Below are 26656 nucleotides of genomic sequence, written 5' to 3'. Positions count from 1 at the left end.
GTGGCTCAGTGGTGAGGACCTCGGACTTCAAAATCGATAAGTCGGGGTTCGAGACCGGGCGAGCGCGCAGGAAATAATTGGATTTTTCTATTTATCTGCGCATGTAGATAACATCACCACTGTTTAAAAGGTGAAGGAAAATATCGTGAGGAAACCGGCATGTCCAAGAATTAAAAGTTCGACGGCATGTGACATCTGCCAACCACGCACTTGGCCAGCGTAGTGGATTATGGCCTGAACCCTCATAGGAGGCCTGTGTCCCAGCTGTGGGAACATATATGGGCTGATGATGATATAATAATTTAAAATAAATTGTTAACATTTCTAAACGGAACTGCAGGTCAGTCCTCACGTTAATGTTATGGTTCGATACCCTGACCAACTCCATTATGTTCCGTTCCATTCTATACTTAATGTTTTATTTGCATTGGTACCGTGAACTATATGATGAAAATATATCCCGATAACAATTTTTGTTTTAATACCTTAGTTCTACAACGATATTGTCCCCAAGCTTGTAGTTCACAGTAGTGGACCTGAAACGCCAACAATTTTTTTGGGTCTTCCTCAGCATCCCCATATTCCCACCGCAACCGAACATCACGAAAATCTGGCTCACCAATGAGATGAAGTACTTCTGTAAAGAATACACATAAGTAAAATTAATATGTGTAATAGACGTTAATTAGCATATTTACCAATTCAAAAACAGATGAGATTCATATAATCCTATTAAATCTAGTTAATAAAGCCTATTAAAATCTCTCCAACTGACACCTTGATATCATAGACAGTAGCAGGTATTCATAGAATGACTCCTATCAATTATGTTGATTAACTCAATTCTGTTTTTTACATAGGAGCACATCTGTCTAATAATTTCTACAAGGTCAAGATTCTTGATAGATTTAACAATTGACCGCTCCAAGTGTACCATTAACCCAATGACTTGCTCACTGGTCCGTCCCTTTAATGGCCGAGTATTCTTTCATCGAGTAATGGGATATGCCTCCGAGCGGATAAAAAATATTCACGCTGTCATGAGAGAGGTTAATCAGTGTCGATTTGTTATTTATTGTAATTGTATAGTGTACCTACTTAATGGACATAATTTAAAATTTTCCGATGAATAGGTTAGATACGATACTGTAAATTTTGATAATATCGAATCTTTAATAAGAGTATAATTTAGAGTTCGTACATACGTATATGACACTTGGGTAAATAACCAGAAGGTAAGTAATTTACGGGACAAGAAAATCAAATCGATAGTAGAAATGTAGAGCGACTAAATGGCAATTTCCAAGTAAATTGCCGCAGGCGCCTGCTAAGCCCTCTATTGCGGAATTGGAAGATAATATAAATGTGCTGTTAGGAGTAACGAGAAGCTTATCTCTGCAGCACGGTGAAATACAAACGTCGCTATTATTTTACAGTTTTGTTCCATTACGGTTACTGGAATGAGATTTTGAATTATAGTCAGTAATAAATTACATATAGGTTGGCAAAATTCATATTCAAAGAAGCTTTCAATAAGAATGTTTATTTACAATTAGTGACTAAGGATTTATGAATTATTCTATTATTAGATATGTAATTAAAATATATACGTTGGCCATTGTTTACTTTTCTACCTTAAATCCATTATAAACAATAACTCTTTGTTGCATAGCAACTGTATTAATAAAATAAAATAAATGTTTTAAACGAAGGCAATTATTTTAACTTTGAAATAAGTGATGGCGGAAGCTTTTTTTTTATAGTGGTTAATACAGTTAATGAGTCGCATATGAAAGAATATAACGGATGTGACATCACAACGTACACAGAATTTATGTAATTTTGTAAAAAAAAGATCTTTGTACAGATAAACTTTATTATAAATATTTAAAATTAAATGAAATTGGGATTCCACGCGCTCAAATCCGCGAACGGAAAAACGCGTAAAGAAAAATGCTAAACAAAAAGTAAGTAGGAAAAATCGTAAAACGTTTATAGGTTTAGAAGTAATTGGAGTTGGTCAAGCCTCATGAGGCGTGGGCTCCTTGACGCATCAGACAAGGTCACTCTCTATTGGCACCGATAAATCGTATATTATATTTACATCTCATTTTATTAGAATTTACATTACTTATACTTATTACAACCACTTCTTTTGTTAAATGTTTTAATGCAGCGTCACAATATCACATATTTCCTTTGGTTTGTGAAGCACTTTGTCATCGTTTATTTAAATTTTTCGCAATTTATTGTTCCTAAACATTACAATTCAAGGACGCCAAAATCATCAGAGTTGATGCGTGACAATATGAAATTTCAACACCTAGATAAGTTAGGTGGGGGTGAGATAGGGAAATACTATAAGCTAAAGCTTTGGTTATTGTGTCTCTTTGTGATAATTGTAATACATATATTAACCGTCTAACATAATATGACCATCTCAAGACTTCTTTATGACTGCCTCTCTACACGATATATCTAGCTCGTTTTTATTATTATTATTATATTTAACATTCAAAATGTTTAGGCGTTGGTTATGTTTTTATTTGATTATAAATAATGGAGTCATCTGAGGGAGAGGGGAAAGGGGGCATGTATTTTAAATTAACTGCATGTGCCGGTAATGTGATTGTGTTGAGTGACTGACGCGAAACGGCGCGGCAAACAATAAAAGATTTTACGCGCATTGCTCTTCCTGTCCACACAATATGAGGCCATTTGAATTTATATTATTATAGAATATGACCCTTTGTCAACTATGATACATACGCTTAATCAATGTTTGCTGCGTTTGTAATTTTTCCCAATCTACCAAAAATAATATACAACAAGCATAAAGTTTAAAAATCCGCTTACTATAGCTGATATCATTTATACAATTCAAACTCAAATGTGCGCAACATGAAACGTTAAATAGTACAAAAAACGGTGTGATAGTTAAGAGCTTTATGACAATTTGAATACTTCAAAAAAGCAGAGAAACTATGTAAATCCAAATCGCATTGTAAGTTGGCCGTGCGTGTATAATCACCGTTTTGCCGTATTCAATTAAAAATTGACCCACTGTCGGAGCCACGTACAGACAAAACATTTATTGTAAGTATTCCGAACAACTCGATTTTAGTAACAAAAGTCTCTTTGTCGGGACCATAAAAGAAATGCAATTTAGAACGCGAAAATGGAACCACGTTTATAGATTAGTTCTAATTTGGCAATTACTTTATTTAATTGGATTAAATATCTTCAATTCTCGGTAATTATGCTAGAAAATTGAACACATTCATGCGAGTATGTGGAGCAAGCCGAGACTTTTGTGATTCTCAACGAAGCTTTTAATATACCTATAATATAAGTTTGTTAATTAAAATTACGATATGTAACTAGAAACTATACTATTACTTACCAATTTACACGTTGTTACTTATAATCGTATTTCTATATATATTATTTATGGTCACTATTGATGATTAGATATATTATTAACAATTTTGAATAGATCCATCAATTCCAATATAAATACAAATATTTGTTACAATGCTTTTTTGCTATAATACCTCCTACCATCCTACATATCAGAGTATCTACTATATTATATATGCATACATGATATAACATACTCGACTCAACGAAATTGGATTAATGGCTGTTAATGGTGACTCTTTCACTTCCAGCAGATCTAAAATCGTCTTAGCGTGGGCTGGAATAATTTTAACGAAAATAGCAAATTCGAATAAGGTTAAAGAGCCGTTACGAATCGTGCATCGATATCAGATTATGGTCGATTGACGATTAATATCCAAAATGGATGGTATATCGATGAACGTGCACCTACATGGTATTCCTGGTAATCACGGTTTTGACCTGAACGGTTGCGAAGGTCCGGTCGGTGACCTGCACCAGTCGGGACTCCACACCTCGTTAGCCTACTTCCAGTTTTATTCTATATTATTCACAAGTATATCTACTATGGTTTACTTACACATGCATAGAATGAATCCTTGTAATTATCAATAAACGAAAGTTGTCGATCTTATAAAGCTAAGCTAAACTATTTTGGATGATGTAACTGTTTAGTTATTCAAACTTTATTAATTATGCTGCATATAATTTAAATATGAAAATTAGTCAATTTCCAAGTAAGTATACATTTATGTAAAACAATTAAAACGTTAACTGCCCAATAAACATCTTCTTATTTGTGTTTTATCTCTGCGAAATCTCGACAAATAAACTCATTTTATTTATTAGTTATGAACAATATTTTTAATCCCTCGAAAAGAAACGACAAGCGTGTCGCCCGCCGCTCACCCACGTACCTATTGCCTGTTTTCGCTCCATTTCAATAATTAACCTGAGTGAACTCCCTAATGTTCATTGCAATCCTCAATGTATGATTTTTTAGTCGATAAAATACAAATTATTTATTTTGGTTAAAATGCGGTTTATTCTTAGTATAATTTAGTCATATACAAAAAATAAATGTAGAGTCAGATGAGATAAATCGTTATTACCTATTATTGAACGCTGCCTAGGTATGCATGATTTTTATGAAATACTTTACTGAATATAATTTATCAAACAATGATTATCATGGTATAGTCAAAGAAATGCCTACCTAAAAACGAAGGTACCCCTGCATGAGAATTGAACAATTTTATCTCAAACAAAAATGGATGGTTTTGTCATTAAAAGCTCCGACAGACAGTGAGACGTTTACCGGTTGCGCTTATTACATTAATTATGATCTATTGCAAACCATGTCTAAGATGTAATTATCAACTAATTAAAACGACGTCTAGTCAAACACGTTAGGTGAAAGTTGAGTTTCACGTATGACCCATTAAATGAATTACAACGAATACAAAAAGTATAGCGACATTAACAAATCTCTCACCATACACCTCGCTAGCAGTAGATAAGGAATTGTCTCTACAAAGACGCGGTAGCCGCAGGGCCGACTCGGTAGACCGTTAGCGCATGCATAATGCTAACCGCGAAGTGTTCCATTGACGTAATGACATGCACACTATGGACCCGTCGACCTTACCGTACGATACTCATTTTATAACAAAAAATCAAGAAATACACGTAACTGGGTCGCCGGCACAACCATGTCAAATTTGGTCGTTGTCAATTGTTAAGTACCTTCATACTATGTCTATGAGTGTATTTTCTATGTATGTTTTATGTTCCCGCTACCTACATATTTAATTTTTTTCAGTGAAAATTAGTGTTTTATATTATATACGGATATGATTAACAACTGACTACTCGCCACGGCTTAAATCGGGTATTCTTTTTTTGGTTTTTAAAATATTATCCTAATACAACTAAAGACAACATTTGCATATAAAAAAGCTCTTATAACCATACAATTTTAATGCTTAAACTTTATTATTATAAGTTAAGAAAATATCTCCAATATCCTTTAAATATTCAGAAATTTATAAAACCTCATTAGTAGATAAAAAAAAAATTCTACAAGTATAATTATGCAAGATCGTAATACAACATTTAATGGTAGGTACTGCTTATTCCATATTATGCGAAAGCGTAGCCACCAATCGTATCAATCATACAATTGACCCGTGGATACGTGATAGCTCTCGGTGGGCTAATCTCATGTCTGATGACAGTGAAACCCCCGTAAGTAGAACTGGTCACGGGTAACATAATCCATCAGCGTGCAAGTGGGTGAACTGTATCGAGTATTAGGCACGACATCAAGCAACGGCTATTCAGAATTCAGATGCTCGTTATCCAATTTTACAACGATCGTTCCAGTCTTCCGATTTTCCGTTGAAAATGTCGTCTGGTTAAAATTTGCACGTCGAATACAAATAACGTCGAAGTACGGAATATGGTATTTGTTAATAGACTGCATAGATTAATCAATCCATAATGTGTAGATATCGAGTGTCTACAAGACACAAGTAATATAAGGCCTAAACATATTAGGCCTATATAATATGGTATACAGTATTGATAAACACACACTATAATCACACTTCAGACAAATAATATAAATGTGAAAGTTTGATTGTTTGGATGTTTGTCCGTCAGTCACGCTGACACTACAAACGGATTTTGATGAAATTGGTATAAGACAGGATATTTGATATCCGGGCGGAGCCGGGACGACCGTCAAGTATATAATATTTCTATGGTATACACCTAATTTCAAAAGCCCTATATTTCGTTATTATTTGTATAAATATCAACCTGCCTTAAATATTTTTTACTGATTTTTTTTTAATATTTCACAAGCAACTTAGACATAAAAAATATCGATTTGAAATTATTTGTCAAGAAGATCCAAGGAGTGAGTTCTTTATAAAAATACTCATATCAAATAAACTGTATTTATTAAAGCAACAGTAAACATTGTCACAACCTGAACATCTTAACGACATCTTTGACACCCGTTACGCCTGGAAAATTGTTCTATCTAGCTGTGATATAATTGTTGATGGTAAGAACCGGAACAGTATTAGAAAGACAAATATGTATGTATAGTTTCAAAGTTAATACAGAAATCATGGAGATTAATTAATTTATTTATTTTTTATATTTTCTTTTAGATAATTATTTGGTAAAATATTTTAACAATATTTAATAGCATTCTATCAAACTCATAAACGGTTAATAAAATTGTTACTGGCGCTCTTATAAATAAACATTTTTCCTTCCAAACAAAAAAAAAATTATCAAGCCGCATGTAAAGCTATTATTAATCATAAATGAATAAAACATTGAAAAAATCTTTTAACATTTTGTCGGCATTTGTATAAAAAAACATTCATTACTTTAAAGTGTGACTTGGGTTAATCAATTTAAATGGCTCATTTAGCCATCAGAGCTTACAGTACCTATTTTATTATTTAGCAAATATAAAAAAAAGACATATATGTGTGTCAAAATAGAATTAAGAACTTTGCATAATAATATTTGTAATCTAGAGAAATAAAGTAAATAAACTCAGGTAATTATCCCTTTAAACCACGTTGTTTTCTTATCTATTGTACATATTTTATTATTTATTTCATCATCATCATCATATATATTATTGATATTGTAGGTAAATTGTAATTCATAATTTGTTTAATTTGAAATACGTAAATGATATTATATTTATCAAAGGAACATAAAATAAATAAATTTCGATTGTTTGCGTATAACATAAACGAAAAGGATACATACGGAATAAATGTATTCTAATCTTATTACTTTAAATAAATAATAACAAATAGGTATTCTTAAAAAACCCTATTAAGATAGAATCAACAAAATTGTCTCTTTTGCTTTTAAGAACACAGTTTACGTAAGGAAAGAACTAGTCGTCATAATCAGAATAAAAAGACAAACTCATGAAATTATTGTATTGCCATCGACCCTTGATAAATGCACAAAATTAAAATTTTAACTGTCCACTTAAAGTCGGTCAAAATCGAGTCCAAAACAGTCGGTTACATACAAACATAGGTGAAGCTTATAATAAAAGCATGTTTAAATTAACACATTAACAATAAAAATAAAATAAATAAATGCAATTATTGATATTAATGTTAAATTGACCTTACCGTCATCCGCAACAATTTCAGCAATTGGAGACACAAAAGTGACTTGTAAAATTAATCCAAACGTAAATAAATATAATTGCCAGGCCATCGTAGTTACTAAGGCGTATTAAAAAATCATTAAATAATTACACAACATAAAAATATTGTGAAGAGAGAATTAATTTAACGAAATAGAATTTAAATAATTTGGCGAATGTAGAGCGTTATTTAAACAAAAGTCAGCGCGCGCTGTAACTCCACCGCGGCGTCTGATAGACTAACAAGTAACTAGGTAACAAAATAAAGAATACAACCTTCACATGGTAGGACTTTACATGACTGCATGCTTTGTGCAGTTACACGCTAGTGGACGTGCTGAAATTTGTTATACTCGAACCTATACCACACATACTAGGTATGTAGGTGTTCTGTTTTCAATTTAGAAGATTAAAACTACACGTCCCGTTGCAAAATTTTCGTTAACATTCAATACACGAAGCTCTGATTTAATTATTACACAAATATTAAAAACTGTATTATAAAATTACTCTAAAATATTTTTAACATTTGGTCCGATTCACGAATGTTTTCTACACGAATCGAAATAATTTTTCAAGATAGACCCAAGCGTTTAACCTAAAAGAACAATTTTCTTAACTGTTAGATAAAAAATACAGAATGGAGTTTTCACTTTATTATAAAGGATGCAGGTATTGATTAACTAGTTAAGACAAAATTTGTGGGTATTATGTTCTTTCACTATAAGCTTGTTCATCTTTCGGGAAGAAACAACTTTATATGAAAACGAGTCAAAGGTGTCAACCAAATTCATGAATATTTCAATATAAGACGAATATAAGTTATTCGTAAATTCAGTTACAGAGGAACACATGTGATATGAAAATAAAATTAATATCAAATATTTAGAGCGCATGCGTTAGCTAACAGCGCGCGCATTTCTGAAAGCTCCAAGCCTGAAGGCAAATAGTATATAATGACTAAACAGTCAGCATCCAAAGCCTAACCAGTCCTTTGTTTTGAAACATATGGTTAGAAAAATAAACAGAATTATAATTCGTATAATGTAAATAGTGTTACAATGGGCAATCAATTTAAAAACGTGGCTATCATTGCTTGTATAAAATCTTTTCTCTTTATTTTTAATTTAATATTTTGGGTAAGTAAAAGGCTACTTAACCATATAAACGTTAATACAATATTTTTCTTCTAATATTACTATATCAATAAACATATATTATATGCAATAAATATATTTAAATACCAGTTTTTATAATCATTACGCTGTTAAAAAGTTCTCATTTGCAGCTTACGGGCTTACTTATACTGGTCGTGGGTCTGTGGGCGGAGTTTGATCTGTACAAGTACATGGAATTATCGCCAGATTTTTCTGGCACAGCTCCTCATGTCATCATCGGAATATCTGGCCTCATAGTCGTTATCAGCTCTGTGGCATTCTCCTGCATTATTAAAGGCCAACCCGTCTTGTTATACATTGTAAGATATTTTATTTATTTTGTAGTTTTTAGACAACAAGCAAATACATCGCAAAGCACAGAGTACTAAATATTTATATAGGTAATTAATTCACTTTTCAAGAGTAATCTCTTGCGTCTGGGAAAGTTACTCAAGAGCAATTGAGCGGTGTCCCACATTGAAAGCTAAATCTTTAGGTATTTGTTTTCAAATTATAGAAAATTGAACAATTTATTTTACAGTACGGTGGTTTCTTAGTTTGTATCTTCATGATGGAACTCGGCGTTTGTGCATCGGTAGTGTGCTATAAAGGTACATTTTCGAAGGGATTGCACGATGGTTTAACACAGTCGGTGAAAAATTATGATCGGGAAAAGGCCAATTTCGACTTTGCTCAGTCTACGGTAAGTGTATCAAGATAATTTTTTTAAGCATTAATTCAGTTTTTTCTTTTTCCTATAGATAACACGGAACCAGGTATAAGAATTTATAAATACCTCTACAGAATAGCGGTTTATCAATATATTTATTTAAATTTGAAGGTAACCTTGTTATATTAAATTACGACTAAATCTACATAAACTGTTAGAGTAGGTAAAATACAAAAATTATTTAACACAAGTTATTAAGTAATCTATAATAATACCACAGATTACGGTATAGTTAATAATACGATGTGATATCTATTTTCAATACAAAACAATCGCGAAAGTGCTATACGTTATGTCTCGCTATTTGTTTTCACTGAATAGAAATCGAAGTGCAGCTAAGTTGTAACGATTTTTTAATTGGTAGATACAGATTTCACACTCGTATTGTTACTAAAAAGTACTTATAATTTTTAACTAGTGAATGCATATTTTTAACTGACTGGCTACCCTCTACACAACAGCCCAGATCGCTGGACGCATTTTGAAATATAGGATGTCGTTATAAGTGACATAGGCCATGTAAATTATCAAAATAGCGTACAAAGAAAAAACGAAGGCTGGGTTCATTTATTTTTCTTACCATTGTGATTCATCAATATGTATATAAAATAAAGGATCTATTAGAATAGAAGAATAAAAGGATCATCAGTCAGATTTTCAATAATAATAATTTCTTAAGTTCTACTTATTTAGCTGTTTTTTTAATTAATGGTGGATGGATATAAGAACTGTTAAAATATTTATTACTTATTACAAAATCTCGGATGTAAACTATATTGACCATGTATATATTAATCACAATAGGTTCGACTCTTCTTTACGAAAATAAATTTCTTCGACAGACATCATAAGTGTACAATGTTATTGCATAGTTCATAATTCTATTATCATCAATTCTAGTTACACTGTTGCGGTGTTTCCAACTATACTGACTGGATGGTAATGTCACCACAACGCGTGATCCCGACTTCTTGTTGCCTGGACACGAGTCACTGTGTCACCGCCAATTACAACGACGTCTACCAAACGGTATGGAAATACCTAAGTTGAAGGCAAATTATTTATTGTCTCTTTTATAGCAGTACCAAATCAAGCCGCGCCGATCACTTGCAGGTGCTTGCAGTGTCTAATGTCTATATCTAGTGCATCGACAAAACAATGATCGTTTGTTAAATATCGAATTTAACAATTTACCTTTCACTTACGTACGAATGTATCTAGTTTTTATTTCATTCTGGATTATATGAATTAGTATTTAGTGACTAATGCATGGGTTAGTCAGGTTTTAGTTATTGTGGGGTTGGCATGAATATAAAACGACAGGAGAACCAGTACGTAGATATTATGAAATTAAAAAAAAATAAGATCCGTTTAACTCTTTTGATTAATCTTCAAACCGGCTGAACTAATTTAAACTGGACTTTCACAGGTTGACAGTTGATATTGTTAGTAACGATTTTTTGCTACTAATAACCAGGAAAGAGAAATCTTTCGTCTCAGAGTATTAACACAGATATAATATAATACTAAAACTAGGTTACCCATTTTTTTTCAGGGTTGCTACGAGGTAATAAGTGATTACTTAAGAAGAAATATGAACATATTGATAGGCATTGCTATCGGAACGTCGGTTTTGCCTCTCGTTGGTGCTATACTGTCCTGTTCTTTGGCAAGTTACATAAAAAAATCCAAATATGATATGATCAACTAGTGGTTTCTGACTCATCAAATCGGACACGATCTCAAATTCAATTCTTCTTGACTGAATCTTCTACATATATTTTATCTCGTCTTTATCCTCTTTAACGTTTTAAATGTGTATTATAATCGAAATTATTGTAGCTTAAAAAATGTATAAAAAATAAAATTGTTATCTATTTTGGATGTTTAAATAAATTATTGAGCAACTTATATGTATTTTCTTTACGAGTGTATTTTGTTGTATGTAGTTGAAAATAACGGGGCCACTGGCAACATAAAGCACCTGCAACAGTGGAGTAGTTAAAGTCGGAAGAGGTAAGTTAATAACACGCCATCATCCAGTTACAATTATAAATATAAGTTATAGTAAAATTCGGCAAAACTGTAAATATTAGCAATATGATCATAAAAAATCTAAATTTATTGAATATCTAAATGCTTAATAAAAAGATCGTAGTCTGTTTGCAGACAAAACGACATTTTATCAAATGCACATGAAATATTAATCAAACACAAATTGTTTGTTTCTATTATCTAGTTGATCGATTTTTTTTAAATTGCTAATTCAACCTATCCACAACCGTGAGGGTTTAATTGTTAAAATAAAATGAACAGCATTTTTTAAATTTAAATTCAAAGAATACTACTAATAATTAAAATTAAATGAAAATACTATAAGGAAAATGTTATGACTTAAAATTAACAGATTTATTTCAGTTCTTTATAAAACAATGTCAACAAATCACTTAGACAATAAAAAATGAGGATGGAATTATTTAAGGCTTAATCATTATTAGTCACTATCAGAGCTATTTTTGTCTTCCTTCGGCTCAACTGGTACCTCTTGTTTGTAATGTCTATATTCAGGTTTCAATTCCCACATATTCTTGTGAGGATTTTTCAAGTTGTAATTGCATACTTCTTTTAAAATTTCCTTTAAATATACAATGGGTTGTCTCGTTATCTGCAATAAAAGCAAAAGACTTAACTTAAGACATGTATAAATTAAAATACAGTAAGTTGTTTGAATAATGTAACATATTATTTCATGGTCTTTATTTAAAGAGTAAAATAGAATTTTCCCCACAACAGAGAGTAGTATTCGAGTCTCTAGCCTCCTAACTATCTTCAGGCAATATAAAACAATTATTGCAAATAAGCAGTAAGTATGCATAGTATTATCTATTTAAAAAGGATTATTATAATGTAACTTAAAAATACCTTTTGCAAGTCCTTTATATTATAATACTGATGCTTTTCAAAAGCAGCAAATAACACATTAAGGACAGCTTCTTTGTCATCTCGAGCTTTCTTGCCTTCTGCCTTCTTTCTCTCTTGGTATTCAATCTGGAAAGAGAGTACAAAATTTTAATCTCAATGAAATTGTATAACCCATATAAATTTATAAAAAAAGACACTATGAAAATTTAAAGGAAGAAAAGTTCACTCTCTTGGGAAGACCTCTTAGAACCATTCTTAAAGGGATGGTCATTGAAATTATTATATGTAGTAGTTTATGACTTATAGTTAAGCAAACAGTCAAATCCCTTTATAATGTGACAGCAATGACACTAAACAGTATAATGTGATTAAAAAGCTTTATAAATAATAAAATTAATAACATAAAAAACTCACATTGTGTTTATGATCCGAAACAGGCTTAAAGTTTTGTACTATTCTTTCTAACTGTTGTACTTGTCTTTGTGGCATGGATGCTTTTCTAATTGACTCTGATTTGAGTTTGTAGTATATTGAGTCCGCATATGGCCTACACTCTAGCTTTTGAACAATCCTTCCCTCCATGAACAATTTTTCAGATTCTGGAACCACTGAATCTGTATTTGTAGCTGCAAATTAAGTAAGATATAAAAACTGACTATAACACAGGAAAGTTTATTTGTTCGAATGTTTGTCCATCAATCATGCAGAAAGTACTAAACGTTTTTTGGTGATATTTGATAAACAGGCAGGATATGAGCTGACTTGAGTGTAAGGATACTGATAAAAACTCCTGATAAGGACCCCTTTGGAATAAAAGAGGAATCTTGATATCCGTGCGGAGCCGGGACAAGTGTCGTATATTATAAAGTTCTCATCACACCTTATTAATGCAAAACACATGACAAAAAATTAAATATGTATTTATGCTAAAACACTTACGCACTATATGGGAAAAGACACCTAAAGATTGCCTTGTCACATTAGAAACATCTAGACGATGCTCCTTTGGTATATTTTGTTCTCCTGCATCTTTTAGGCATAGAACTGCCTCAGACAACGACAACTGAACTTGAGGTCGTTGTCCAGCTACTCGAGAAATTTTCAATTTCCCTACTTCTATGTCCCCAGGGGCTTTGTCCCATTTTGTGGCGATATATTTTGGTACTTTTACAAGCCAAACACCTCTACCAGTATTTGACAAATCGAGCTCACGATCGACGTGCGGAACATTATTAGGAGTAGTCATGATTACGAATAATATTTAAGATATTAAGGCTTTGTCAACTACGTTCACAAAGTCTGTTTGTATACCGTAAAAGCTCGATCATCGATAGTTAACTTTATTTTACTTTTCCATGAAATATTTGTACAACCCCAATAATGACGAAAATTGAAATGACAATTGACACAGGATTTTACATTCTACAAGTATTTTAACATTGACAGATCGAGGATTTTTTAATAGTTTGACAAGTGTCCTCTGCATGGTCCACGCCACAGAAGTCTCAATAAACATTTTTTTTTATTTCAGCGGGCAACTGATGATAAGCGGTCAAAATTCGTATAGTTAGCACCCCTGCGAAAACGCTGCCCGCTTTTATGGGATAAGGAAAATGGAAATGATTAACGACTGGAAAGAAAGAATGGACTAAGTATGGTGAGAAAAAGGAAGCGGGCCTTTGACTCCCTCAGCCCCCGGCCTCCACTCTCCGTACGAAACGCAGTAGCATTCGCATGCCACTATTTCACGGGTATGGACGTTATGAAGTCGAGCACGCTTAGGTACAAATTAGGCCTGCTCGCACCGGGGACGTACCACACCTCCACAGAAAACTAGTGTGAAATAGAAGCATGCTACGGTATTTCATACGGTAAGTGGCAGCACTAGAGGCCCGCTTCCATTTCCTCAACCATTCCGGTCCATTCTTTCTTTCCATTAGTCAATCCGTTCCCTATCCCTTTACCCTTGAAGGTGGGTTGGTTAATTTGCACAGCCACTACCTCTGCGTATGTTTATCACTAACCTACCATCAGGCGAACCACCAACTCAGTTACCCGCTTATGGAATAAAAAAAGTAATCAGTTGTTTTCATAAATATGTCATTTATTTATTTATTTATTTATTTATTCTTTATTGTGCACTTAATTAACATTAAAGACAAAGAAAGGAGACAAATAAAACTTACATCTAGGCACAATGGGCGGTCTTATCGCTTAGAGCGATTTCTTCCAGACAACCTCGGGTACAATAGAGGACTATTATAATAATAATATGGGTAGTAAAATTATTATATATATATATATATATATATAAATATAAATATATATATATACATATATACACATACACATACACATATCTACACACACACATAAACATAACCATATATATATATATATATACATTGATAAGAAAAAATATATAAATATATATATATAAAATAAAAATGAAGGGGAAGACGGGAATAATTAAGTAAAATATCACTAGGTATAACATATTAATAATGATAAGAAATAAAAATAAATAAATTTTATGTGTAGTTTAAACTGCTAAAATGAGACTTAACCACACATTTAAAAGTCATTCTGTAACTTAACTACTAACTAGTTCTCAATCTGTGCTTAAAACATAAATGTCAACTTCAAGTAGACAGTAGGTACATCGAAACGTAAAATAAATATAGGTAAACCGCATCTATAAATATTTAATTTATTTGTAATTTGTATAAATTACGAATAAATGTGTCTTAAACATAAGGGATGTTAAATACGACGAATTTGTTGGTAGTGGTTAGCATTAACGCGGACTACTTGAATATATTTGGACTTGCATGAAGAATTGGACAAAATGTTCGGTTACAGTAAAGAAGCAGTTAGAGTGAAAGTCAAGGTTTGCAGATATTATAATGATTAAACATATTTTTAACTTATGTTTAAAATATCGATACATCTTTTCATGATTTTTTACCTGATTTTATATCTATAAAGCCAATTTAATAATCTTTAAAACTACATATATAAGAAATTCAATAAGTGTCCAATCGCTTATTCCATTTCTATATTTTCTTTCATAATTTCATTCAATTCTACATTTCTTTTATTTATTCAATACTTATAATATTATTGTATTCTTGAATCATATGACATAATATAACAATGGATATAATTTCAGAAATGTGAAGGGAAACTACAACCTGAGTTGCGGAAGTTCTCTGTTGATCCACAAATAACTTCCTTGGAAGTTTTACAAAGTATTCTTGTGAAAGCATTTGATATAAAGTCTGATTTTACTTTATCATTCAGGACTTTGGATGACTATGGACAAGAAGTGTACTTGCCATTATTGTCTGATTGGGACTTGGACGCTGCATTCCTGAAGTATTAAAATTATTCTTATATATTTTTTTTACACAGCCTTATACCTTTAGAAAAGGTTCTTTTTGCATTTTTTAAATCCAATGAACTGTTTAGTACCAAAAAGTAAATGACATGAATTTATTTTAAACAAAAGTTTAATGACCATACACTCTAAAGAACATTTTTTCAATTCTGATTACAGGGCTCATAACATAGCACTAACACAAAAATCAGAACCATGTGTCCAGTTAAAAGTGGATATGAAGCCTTTTTCAGAAGCATCAGAGGATTGGGAACCACCGACTATACCTTCTGGACAAGGAACAACTCATATTACTAAAGAACAACCTACAGTTCAACAAAGCCAAACAATAACACAAATAGATAAGCAAGAAACTCAGATTGGTCTGCAAGGCATTATTATGAATCAGGTAAGATTCCTCTCCTATATGATATAAGCTTAGTCAGAAGAAATTCCCATTGGAATCAGATATCTATAAATTTCACCATGTTATACAATGGCCTGTGTCACTGTCCAGCCTCCCAAATATCTTCACACACAATAATAAATAACTAAATAAAACAATCATAATATCATAAGATGACTTCACTGTGATGTAAAATAAAGACAAACAAACAGACTTTGCATTCATAATAATTCATACATGAGACTGAAAATGCTTCATTTAATTTAATGAAATTTGATTTTCTAGACTTAGTTTGAGGCATTAATTATTATATCTAGTCGTATGCCTTTTAGGCTCTTGTCCAAAAGGTGATAAAAATATTATAACCAGATTGTAAATATTTTCTTTGTTTTATTTTAGGTTGAGAAAACATTCAATATGGTATCCAGAGCATTAAATCTATATGATGACCCAAACACACCACCACGACCTCCACTAAATGATGTAGAGTTTAGATCATTTTTGGATGCTGTTGGACAAATTAACAACACTACAAAGCTACGTGAAGTTATATATTGTGGAGGAATTGAACCAAGCCTAAGGTAAAATGCCAAATCAGTGTATTAGATTGAGTGATGTGTAAAAATTTTTTGTTATAAATATATTTAAAAAAAAAATAGGAATAAAATTACTTGTTACAATATTCCTGATCTACCTCAGTAATACCAAGTGTTGCATTCCTAATTAGAGTGAACACCGCAAATATTTTTTCTACATATTATTTATTATACTGGTAACATTTTTCAGGAAAGTGGTATGGAAACATATACTTAATGTCTATCCAGAGGGGATGACAGGTAAAGAGAGAATGGATTATATTAAAAGAAAAGCTAATGAGTATTATTCCTTGAGAGCCAAATGGAAAGATTGTATTCAAAAAGGAAAGGTAAATGTATTCTATTAATTTTATTCCTAGTAAAATTTTATAGCATTTTGCATGAATATATTTTTATGGTAAAATAATATTAAAAATATCTTTCGAAATTAATATTATTTGTAAATATTTAGTAATATATTTTCTTATTTCAAAAGAAATAATGCCTGTTGTCCTTGTTAGATAGTAATTGAATCATGTAATCGCTTCAGGTAAATGGTGACCTGGCTTATGTTACAAGTATGGTGCGGAAAGATGTTCTGAGGACAGATAGGCATCATAACTTTTATGCTGGTAGTGATGACAATCAAAATATTGCGTCTCTCTTCAATATTTTAACCACGTAAGACTGCTAAAAGCTTAATTATTATTTTCATGTAACAAGGCATGGTTTTGTTTGTATTTCAAAATTTCTGGTGCTTAGAATCATATGTCTTAATCTTACCATAAATTTTTATTTTACAGATATGCTCTCTACCACCCTACCGTAAGTTATTGTCAAGGAATGTCAGATTTAGCATCACCCTTATTGGTGACCATGGGTGATGAAGCTCATGCATATATTTGCCTTTGTGCACTTATGGCTAGACTTTATCCTAATTTCTTACTTGATGGAGAAGCTATGACATTGAAATTTACCCATCTCACTGAATCCCTTCAAGTATATGATCCTGACTTTTACAACTATTTAAAGTCACAACAAGCAGATGATCTCCTATTTTGTTATAGATGGCTACTCTTAGAAATGAAACGCGAATTTGCATTTGATGACGCATTACGAATGCTGGAAGTCCTGTGGGCTTCTTTACCTCAAAAAGCTCCCATAGCAGAATTAGCTTTACAAGAGAAAGACTTTGATCCAACTTTTGAAATAATGGTAGATCCAACACCATTGAGCCCCCTAGTAAAAGCACCAAGAGAAAATGCATATACTAAAGTTTGTGCGATAAGAAGACAGAGCTCCAGCTTTAGCTTAGCAAATATAAAAACATCAAAACTTTCCACAACCAAACAAATAAATCATAGTTTAGACGAAAGCGCAGCTCGAAAAGCATTAACTAATTCATCTCTTAAACACGCGAAAGAATTTCAAAGTCTGGATGATGCAGCCTTGCAGCTGCGTAAAACTCCAAAGGAAACATGCGATAAAACAACTGAGAAACGCGCTACAGATAATCTACATGAAAAAGATGTACATACGTTTTCAAAACCTATTATGAAAAGTGTTCCTGAAGATAGTAAAGCGATAGAGGTTTTAGATACGAAAACTAGTTGGTCTAGTACAGGAAATTTATTTAATGGAACATCTCAACCTGAAATTAAAGACACTCCATTAGGGAGCCAAATCAGGATACTACGGGATAGAATATCCATACATAATAACAGATTTTTCTCATCTTTAGATAAACTTGATGATTCCAATTGTGCAGATTCAACAAGCAATAAGCCCACAGTAAAAATGATAAAAAATCTCAATGAATTTCTTAATTTTGCTACGGGTACTAAATCCACTAACATTAAGCAAGAATTGTGTCCGAAAACTGATCTTGATAATATAGAATCAAAGCACTGTCCAAAAATAACATTAACTAAAACTTTACTTAATGATACAACATCGAGAATTCTTAAAAATCATAGCAATTCAAAAATTAATTTGGAATTGAATGAAGGCAGCAGTCCTGATGATTCACAAGAATATTATCCGATGACCACATCCATGACCAGAGAATTGAGATTGGAATTAGAACATTTAGATCGACAAGTATTTGGTTCTTCTTATGTAAATAGATGTAGTATGGTTTGTGATTCTCCTTCTGAATCTACAAGCACAGAAGGCAAACCCACAAAATTTCCAAAAGACACAGAAAATGATAACTTAGAAGTTCAAACTGAAGTAACTGAATCAATTGATACATTAAAAAAATCACCTCATTTAGATGCAACTAAAATTAATGCAAGAAGTGCTGAGGATATATATCTTTGGGAGAATCCCCTTCATCGCAACACTCCAACTACACGAACAACTGCTAGTTGCCCTCATACACCAGATGAACAAGCAGAATTAGACTTTGATGGTGACACGGGGGAAATATTTGAGGAGCATTCTGGAAAAAAGTCTGTCACACCAATTAGATTATTAAGAAAAAATCATTCTTTAGAACCTCAGGATTTATATCATAACAATAAGCATTCTAATACACATTCCAGTGAATCTGAATCTTCCGAACCAGTAGATTCTGTAAACAATCCAATTACACAAGATGGAAACAATTTGAGATCACATAAATTTTTCTCCAACATGTCTCAGGAATTGGAGAATGCGAAAAAGAATTGTGAGTCAATTCTAAATGTCAAACAATCTAACTTACAAAATGTAGCATCAACAATAAATAACTTCCAGAAAAAATATGAGGTTTTTAAACCACCCCCATTAAAAAATGCATCTATAAATACTGTGGCAGCTACCGATAATAATCCAAGCAAAAACAGTATCAGTAGTTTGCCTTCTCCTATCGTGTTTGGTGGTGGTAATCCATTTCTCATGTATTTATGTCTTACAGTATTATTGCAACATAGAGATTATGTAATGCGCAATCGTATGGACTATAATGAATTAGCAATGCATTTTGATAAAATGGTGAGAAAGCATAATGTCAACAGGGTATTAAATCAAGCAAGGCAAATGTATGCTGTTTATTTGAAGCAACAATCGCAAAAGACTGGTGATGTAACTATATAATTTTATAGGTTTTAACTTTAAAGTCATTTACAGAAAATTATTTAGGATAAAAGGACTGCCAACTTATTTTAATGTTTTGATTTTAATATTTTATTGTCCTCAAGAAAATCGACCGGAAAATGTCTATAGATATACATTTACGGAATGATGTAAAAAAGGAAAGGCAGTTGTACACAACAATATTGTATTTTAAAATTGCAAATGTAGTACCATTTCTACTTGCACCGTATAGTTACTTAATACAAAAACACTTTGCATTTAAAGAAACAAATGATTGTATATCTATCATTAGACGGGAATAAGAATAGAACAATCGCTCAATCGTCTCTTACTCTCACGTATAAAACAGTTTACATCTCGCTCTTTTACTTACACGTGTCAACAACAGTCTATTCAAAGTAATGACTGAATACTTAATCGTTTTCAACCGACTTAAAAAAGAGGAGAGAGTTATCGAGTCGACTGTATTTTTATTGAGCTCGTTAACGAACTTTCGATTGTGCGAACCGATTTTGATGATTCGTGTTATTATTTGAAAGCTGATGTCTTCCGTGTGATATTCAGCATTCAAGGGATACTTTCACGTTGTAACTAATACTGCTGTAATGTGTAACATATATATTAAACGGTGTTTATTTTCTTTTTTGTTTATACCGTTTAAATTATTGGACAGTTCACATATAATTATAAATTTTTAAAAAGAAACCTCAACATCAAGACATGTTATCAAGAAAAATGTTTAATATAATTCCTATACATTTTTTTAATAGGTACATAATGTTTCCAATTGTAATGCATTTATAAAATTAAGCAATAATTAAATTATTATCTAAATCGTTATTAATAATTGATGAAAATAGATCTCTTATGTACTTATTTAATACCTACTGTATTGTTTCTATGATGATTTTGACCTGCTTACGATTGTTGCCTTCATTCCAAAGATGTTGGGTATTACGTAAATACTATTGTGATATTATTTTTTAATAATTTACCTTTTATATTATAATTAGTTATCATGTATACCTTTAGTGATTGCTATTTTTTATGTTTATATAATAATTATTATCAAATAATACAGTCTTATAATAAATGAACTAAACATTAGTGATGGTGGAAGCTTGAGTGACTGGAATGGTCAGTATTATAAAAAGTTGCTTACACCATTGTTATAAAAACTTCAATGTGTAACAAACATAAAGGTATATTTTTAATAAATGACTATTGCATTGTTAAAGATTCCTAAGATACTTATGCTGTCATAATCCATATGCTTATGAATTATTATGAAATAAAAATCAAATTATAATTTTATTTTAAATATAACCAAATATTAATACCATTTCAATGAAGAAAATACTATTCCAATGGAGAGGTATACATATAATTATGTTATAATAATATAATCTATTCAGTGTGTATCACACTTTCTTGTTTGTCATGAATTTATTCTAACTGAATTCCTTATTTTGAAAAATTAGATAGTAAAATCTATAACTTAAATATACAATAGGAAATTGCTTCAAGGCCTACCTATGTATGGAATATTAATCCTTTGCTTGTAGTCACTCAACTCAGTGTAAATACAGTATATTTAAAAATGTATGCTCTTTTATTTTAATTAAATCGTATACAGGTCTTCACTACTAACAAACCTGCATTTTCGTCAGCTTATTGTAATTTGGTCAAGTGTGCAATTTGATTTCTAAATATGCAATAATTATCATATCTATTAATTTAAAATCTATTTAATACTTTTGAAACAGGATTATCGGTCATTCAGCATTCCTAAATTGCCAATTCAACAACATTAACCTTTATGTATGGACGAGGAAACTTTCAGAGGCTCAGCTTGGGTTTCAGATTTTTGTTTCATACACTTCTCTGCACTTGGGCATCTAACTTTACTTCTTACGTACGTATATTGTGTGTGCAACATTGACTGGAGCCTGTCCACGTCCACACTTACCGTAAAAATATTTTGATGGCTAATGTACTTTTTTCAGATTTTGTTTTTTATGAAAAGTTACAGGAAGTAGTAAAGCGCCTAGACGATTTGCTCTAGTTTAAATAGCATCAGAGGAAGAACAAATGTCGTTTTGTACTATATGTGTACAAACGAATCCAATTCGAATTCACGGTGATAATACGTTTATCGAAGATATCTAGCATCACCAATCTGCAAACCAAGGCAAATGTTTCTCATTTACTCGTTTTCTATATAAATTCTGTCCGTTCCGGTCATCTAAATAGACATACAAAGGTGAAAGGTGTAAAATACCCATCTCAGAAAATTCTTATTTTTATTATTTAAAATTTAACAAATAATTTTTCCGTCAAAGTTCAAAATAACTTTCACGTTTTCGCTATTTTCACAGAATCGGTAAGTTTAAAATAAAAAAAAATGTTTTAATAGGTATATTTTTTCCTAAGAGCCATCGTATCTGAAATAAAACGATTAAAAAATGAATAGTCATATTGTTTTTACATACATTTTTCAATCCCTTGGGAGGAAAGTATGATGTCCACAAAGGTTATCAATTTAGCCGAATTTTTTGTCATGTAAGGTATATGATCCCCTCCGTGCTTATGGGCTTATTTCAGCTGATCGACATGATTATTTTATGTATTTGAAAATAAATATTGTCATTTGGTCATCCACCATCAAAAAGCTTTCATTCAAACTTTAATCACCTATGGGCCCTTTGGGGGATGAAATTTATAGGAAACTAGTTTACCTGTTTAGATTTTTTATACAAACCCATTCCCTATCTAAACTCTACTAACGCTACTTCTTTAACTTTTGGGTTTATTTTTGAAAAACATAGTAGGTTTCTATTTCTGTAAGCAAAATGTTCTGGACACAACTGATTTTAATTTCTCAAGAAGCTAATAATAAATGTTTCACCTATGAGCATGTGAAAATTGTTAACATTTCAAATAAATTTTTTTTTTGTTTGTTCAACATACTTATCTCAGGAACTGATCTAAATTTGATCAGTCTTATATAGTTTATTTATTGAGGAGGATTCATAAAACATCATGTATGATGTTTGTGTATATAATCACAGGGTACAATCAATTATCAATCAATTACAGGGTTAGTATCAATTTATTTGTCAAAAGCTTTTTTTTTTATGTGGGATCTCGAGTTATCTAACATTGCTTGTTAACATGATAATATAATTTAATTATTAAGTTTTCCCCACAAAATTTAATACTAGTAAACATTTTTTTGGAAATTAAAGACTCATTTATTTCTTTAAAAAAAATATAAGAAAGCATTGTATTAGCAGCAATAATAAAAATAATTGAGGTCATGCTTATAGGTACAGTAGAACCAGGACTGGATAGTCAAATCCCATTTAATCCAATTATCTAGACTACTAACTATGATCACTTTAATCAAATACCTATAAATTGAATTATTGCAAAAAATTCTCAAGTTATTTACAAAAAACTACCATGAATGTCTCTTCATATTTTAACAATTACATTATTGTTAAATGATGTTATATGTAGGTACTTAAATAAGTACATACCTACATCAGAAAATGGATCTCTTTAACACATAATCTATTTAAAATAAATTATCTATATTTCCTTTCGTTACATCACCATGCATGAATAGCTGTACTGATTTTGTTACTGTTATTAGACAGGTTAATGTCTGCCAGTGAACTAATTTTTTAAAAACAACTGTATCACTTTGTTATTTTGTACTTAAAGTAAAAACTACACTTATAACCATTTTTTACATATATGTATTACAATAATCAAAAATATGTGTGGTTATCCATATCCCTAACATCATTGGTCTGTTTAATCTAGTTTCTACTGTACTTACTAAATGGTTATTTATTATTGTAGGAATCAAATAACCTTTCACATGTTAGCTCTTTAATGATAAGTTGCTTACTTTTTAAACACACATACATTATTACTATCTTTCACTTCATCAACATTTATGACCAGGTATCCCATTTGCTCCTTTTTAATTGTAAATCATACTTGTTTGTATAAACACTTATGTGCTTTATCATTCCAAAATATACTAGAATTACACTTAAAACTCTTAAACACAAACTAGTAACGGCGCATTCCTGGGGGTCCACGACCTGGTCCTCCTCGGCCCATACCAGGTGGAGCACCCATCATGCCGGGTGGCGGGCCTCCCATCATAGGTCCTCCTCTCATTTGAGGAGGTGCCGACATTTGCCCTCGGCCTCCAGGTGCCATATGTTGCTGTGACGGTCCACCTACTCCTCTGGCAGGTCCTTGTAAGCCCGGTGGAGGTCCCCCAAAGCCAGCGCCGCGACCGGCCGCGCGACCAGCACCTGGACCTCCAATAGCACCAGGCAAAGGGACACGGGGTAATCCTTCTTCGGGTGGCGGAGGACCTTCAATAGTTAATGAAACAATATTTTCTCCTCTTAACAAAACAAAACCAAGCGTTCGCTTCTCTTCACGATCTGCTGTTTTACTGTTTTTAGATTTAATTTTTCTAAATTCTTCGCAGTCTCCCAATATCAAATTCATATGTTTATCAAAAGCTTTAAACGTTCCTATGAATGTACGAGAATCTTGTAATATCACTCTGACTCGATAGTTTATATGCTGTTGCATTTTATTATTCTTTCCAATCGTCTGAAAATAAAAACAAAATATTAAATAGTACACAATATTTTTAATATACTAGCATTTAAAATGATGGTATTTAAATATGATTAAAAACCAGAAAACTTACCATTTTGAATACGGATTAATTAGATTACTTTTGATAAAATAAAAGTAAAATTTGTTAGCGGCAAAACAACAATCTACAACAAACACCAATCAATGTCAAATTTGAGAGAACGCCGGCTCGTGGGTTGCCCCTAGCTTGCTAATATTATCTTATGTTTTTAAATATTATATACCATTAAAAAATAAATTTAGCGTTAGTTTATTGCCCGATCTGCCGACTTATTATTACAATAAAGAAACCTCACTATATTGCGAAAAATTAATTGGAATTTGGAACTAATTTCATCTGGCAACAATAAAAACTAATTTCATCTGGCAAAAAAAAAGTTGCTCACTCTAATGTCTGTCAAAGTGTGCGTTGTCTATTTCCCTGGATATTGCCAGTTACTTGTTCAGTAAAATATCGAAAACGATAAAGAAAAGTTATTTACTTTATAATTTATATCGACGTGTTATTCTAAAAGAATGTTTGAAAGCATGAACTCATTTCTTTTCAATAACTTGTGGTCTTTGTTGCCTTAATGATTTTATCTTCGATTTATATTTACATTTCTATATGAAGAGTTCGAGTGTTTACGAGCAAAAAGCAAAAATATCAGCCAACCGTTGGCTAATTAGTTCGTTCCGCCCGCTCAGTAGCGACATAAAAGTACTCGCGACAGCGACATATAAGTAGCAAACGCGTATTCTTTATAATCTATGGTCTGTGGCATCCAAAAAACGATGTGTTTAGGAATTTGAAAAGACGATTGTGACTACCATACAATTTACTTAAAATCCATAAGTAAACTTATAATTACTGTTAATTGAGGAAGTAATTATATTCGACATCATGTTTATAGAGTTGCCATCGTACTGAATTAAAAATTTGTCTTGTGAATGTTACATAATTTGTAAAAAATGTTTTATCACTATTTAAGAAGTTTGGAAGAATACTTTATATCGCAGACATATAGATAGTCAGACAGCTGTCTGACTATCTGTCTGCGAAGTCTTAGTAATTCGGTGCCGTTGTAATAAAAACTTATCACCGAAATGAATGATTAAAAAAATAAACGAAATTAACGATTTTTTTTTATTATTGTCAGTACAAAAAGAACATGTTCTCGCTTATCTGACTCGTGCATGCATGTTTGTTCCTCGGTCGCTCGAAAACCAATGAAGGGATTTTGATAATATGTACCTATATATAAATATTAAACTTATGAACCAGAAGGACACAAGCAATAGACATTCTTAACCTTTGACTACGGGTTGTCAAGATTTATTTTTTTTAATTAAGAAAGATGAAAGATACATTGAGGTTAATTTTCGTTATTTCACGTATTAAAGCTCGCCATTGTTCTTACAACTTATCTCAAAATTGCAAATTGGTGCAAAAAGTTCTGCAATCTTTCCGTCTCTTTCTCTCTACTACTTAGAAAGGTCAAGCGCCTGCAAAGAGTAGATTAACAAACATGGAAAAGAGAATCCACCCTCGGTTCATTTCTGACAACCCTTTTCGAAACAGTGTTCTACTGTCACTAGCTTTTCGCCCCGGCTTCGCCCGTGATACATACATAGCCTACGTCACTCAGTAAATTTGCAGCTCTCTAATGGTGATAGAATTTTGAAAATCAATACAGTAGTTTTTGAGTTTATCCATTACAAACAAACAAATATAAATACAAATTCTTACTCTTTACGGATAGCTAAGCGTATATATAAAATATGTAAGAAATATATTTTGTAAACATGATTTCTTTCGAATGACTTTTGTTCATTTGAGTGGTTTCAAATATTCCATTGCTCACTGTATTTAAAAGGATACTCCAACAATATATCTGATAAAATGCAACAACAACACAGAAAATAAACGTCCAAACCGCATACTGAAAAGTGAAAACCACTGTTTTCGAAAGGAAATCTTGTGCGCAAGGCGGATCAGCATAGAACTCGACTCAACGCACTTACAGGAGATAGATGAAAAATAAGATAATTTACATAATGAAACGGAAATCATGTTACTACATGAGCACAGGCAAGCTGTAATCGCCATATTGTAAAAATAATAGAAATAAGGCTCC

General features: G+C 31.8%; 5 protein-coding genes across 5 annotated transcripts in view; 2 read left to right on the top strand and 3 right to left on the bottom strand.

Moving 5' to 3' along the window:
• Window positions 1-7846, bottom strand: part of LOC119831948 — a 12152-nt gene extending 4306 nt beyond the window's left edge. Inside the window, exons 1-2 of the mRNA XM_038355521.1 lie at window positions 7581-7846; window positions 486-637 (exon numbers count right to left, since the gene is read on the bottom strand). Coding sequence (XP_038211449.1) covers window positions 486-637; window positions 7581-7668 — 240 coding nt within the window. The 5' untranslated portion in view covers window positions 7669-7846. The remainder of the gene's footprint in view (window positions 1-485; window positions 638-7580) is intronic.
• Window positions 7847-8583: 737 nt separating this feature from the next.
• LOC119829542 (tetraspanin-7-like) lies at window positions 8584-11345 on the top strand. Its single transcript, XM_038352103.1, has 5 exons — window positions 8584-8736; window positions 8886-9074; window positions 9296-9457; window positions 10385-10513; window positions 11040-11345. The coding sequence occupies exons 1-5, from the start codon at window positions 8659-8661 to the stop codon at window positions 11193-11195; spliced, it is 714 nt and encodes a 237-aa protein (XP_038208031.1). The 5' UTR covers window positions 8584-8658; the 3' UTR covers window positions 11196-11345.
• Window positions 11346-11864: 519 nt separating this feature from the next.
• On the bottom strand, window positions 11865-13828 carry LOC119831020 (general transcription factor IIF subunit 2). The gene is made up of 4 exons (XM_038354227.1): window positions 13346-13828; window positions 12821-13032; window positions 12407-12532; window positions 11865-12149 (listed from the first exon to the last, which is right to left on the bottom strand). Exons 1-4 carry the CDS (start codon window positions 13650-13652, stop codon window positions 11979-11981), a joined length of 816 nt encoding a protein of 271 aa, XP_038210155.1. The 5' UTR covers window positions 13653-13828; the 3' UTR covers window positions 11865-11978.
• Window positions 13829-15052: 1224 nt separating this feature from the next.
• Window positions 15053-21447, top strand: LOC119830350. The gene is made up of 7 exons (XM_038353373.1): window positions 15053-15296; window positions 15579-15784; window positions 15966-16194; window positions 16591-16772; window positions 16978-17116; window positions 17317-17447; window positions 17570-21447. The coding sequence occupies exons 1-7, from the start codon at window positions 15255-15257 to the stop codon at window positions 19842-19844; spliced, it is 3204 nt and encodes a 1067-aa protein (XP_038209301.1). The 5' UTR covers window positions 15053-15254; the 3' UTR covers window positions 19845-21447.
• A 2280-nt stretch (window positions 21448-23727) lies between these two features.
• On the bottom strand, window positions 23728-24752 carry LOC119830428 (small nuclear ribonucleoprotein-associated protein B). Its single transcript, XM_038353492.1, has 2 exons — window positions 24592-24752; window positions 23728-24491 (listed from the first exon to the last, which is right to left on the bottom strand). The coding sequence occupies exons 1-2, from the start codon at window positions 24592-24594 to the stop codon at window positions 23931-23933; spliced, it is 564 nt and encodes a 187-aa protein (XP_038209420.1). The 5' UTR covers window positions 24595-24752; the 3' UTR covers window positions 23728-23930.
• Window positions 24753-26656: the final 1904 nt, after the last annotated feature.

Source organism: Zerene cesonia, chromosome 1 (genome assembly GCF_012273895.1).
Source record: "Zerene cesonia ecotype Mississippi chromosome 1, Zerene_cesonia_1.1, whole genome shotgun sequence".
Classification (NCBI taxonomy): Eukaryota; Metazoa; Arthropoda; class Insecta; order Lepidoptera; family Pieridae; genus Zerene; species Zerene cesonia.
This window is presented reverse-complemented; position numbering and strand designations above follow the sequence as displayed.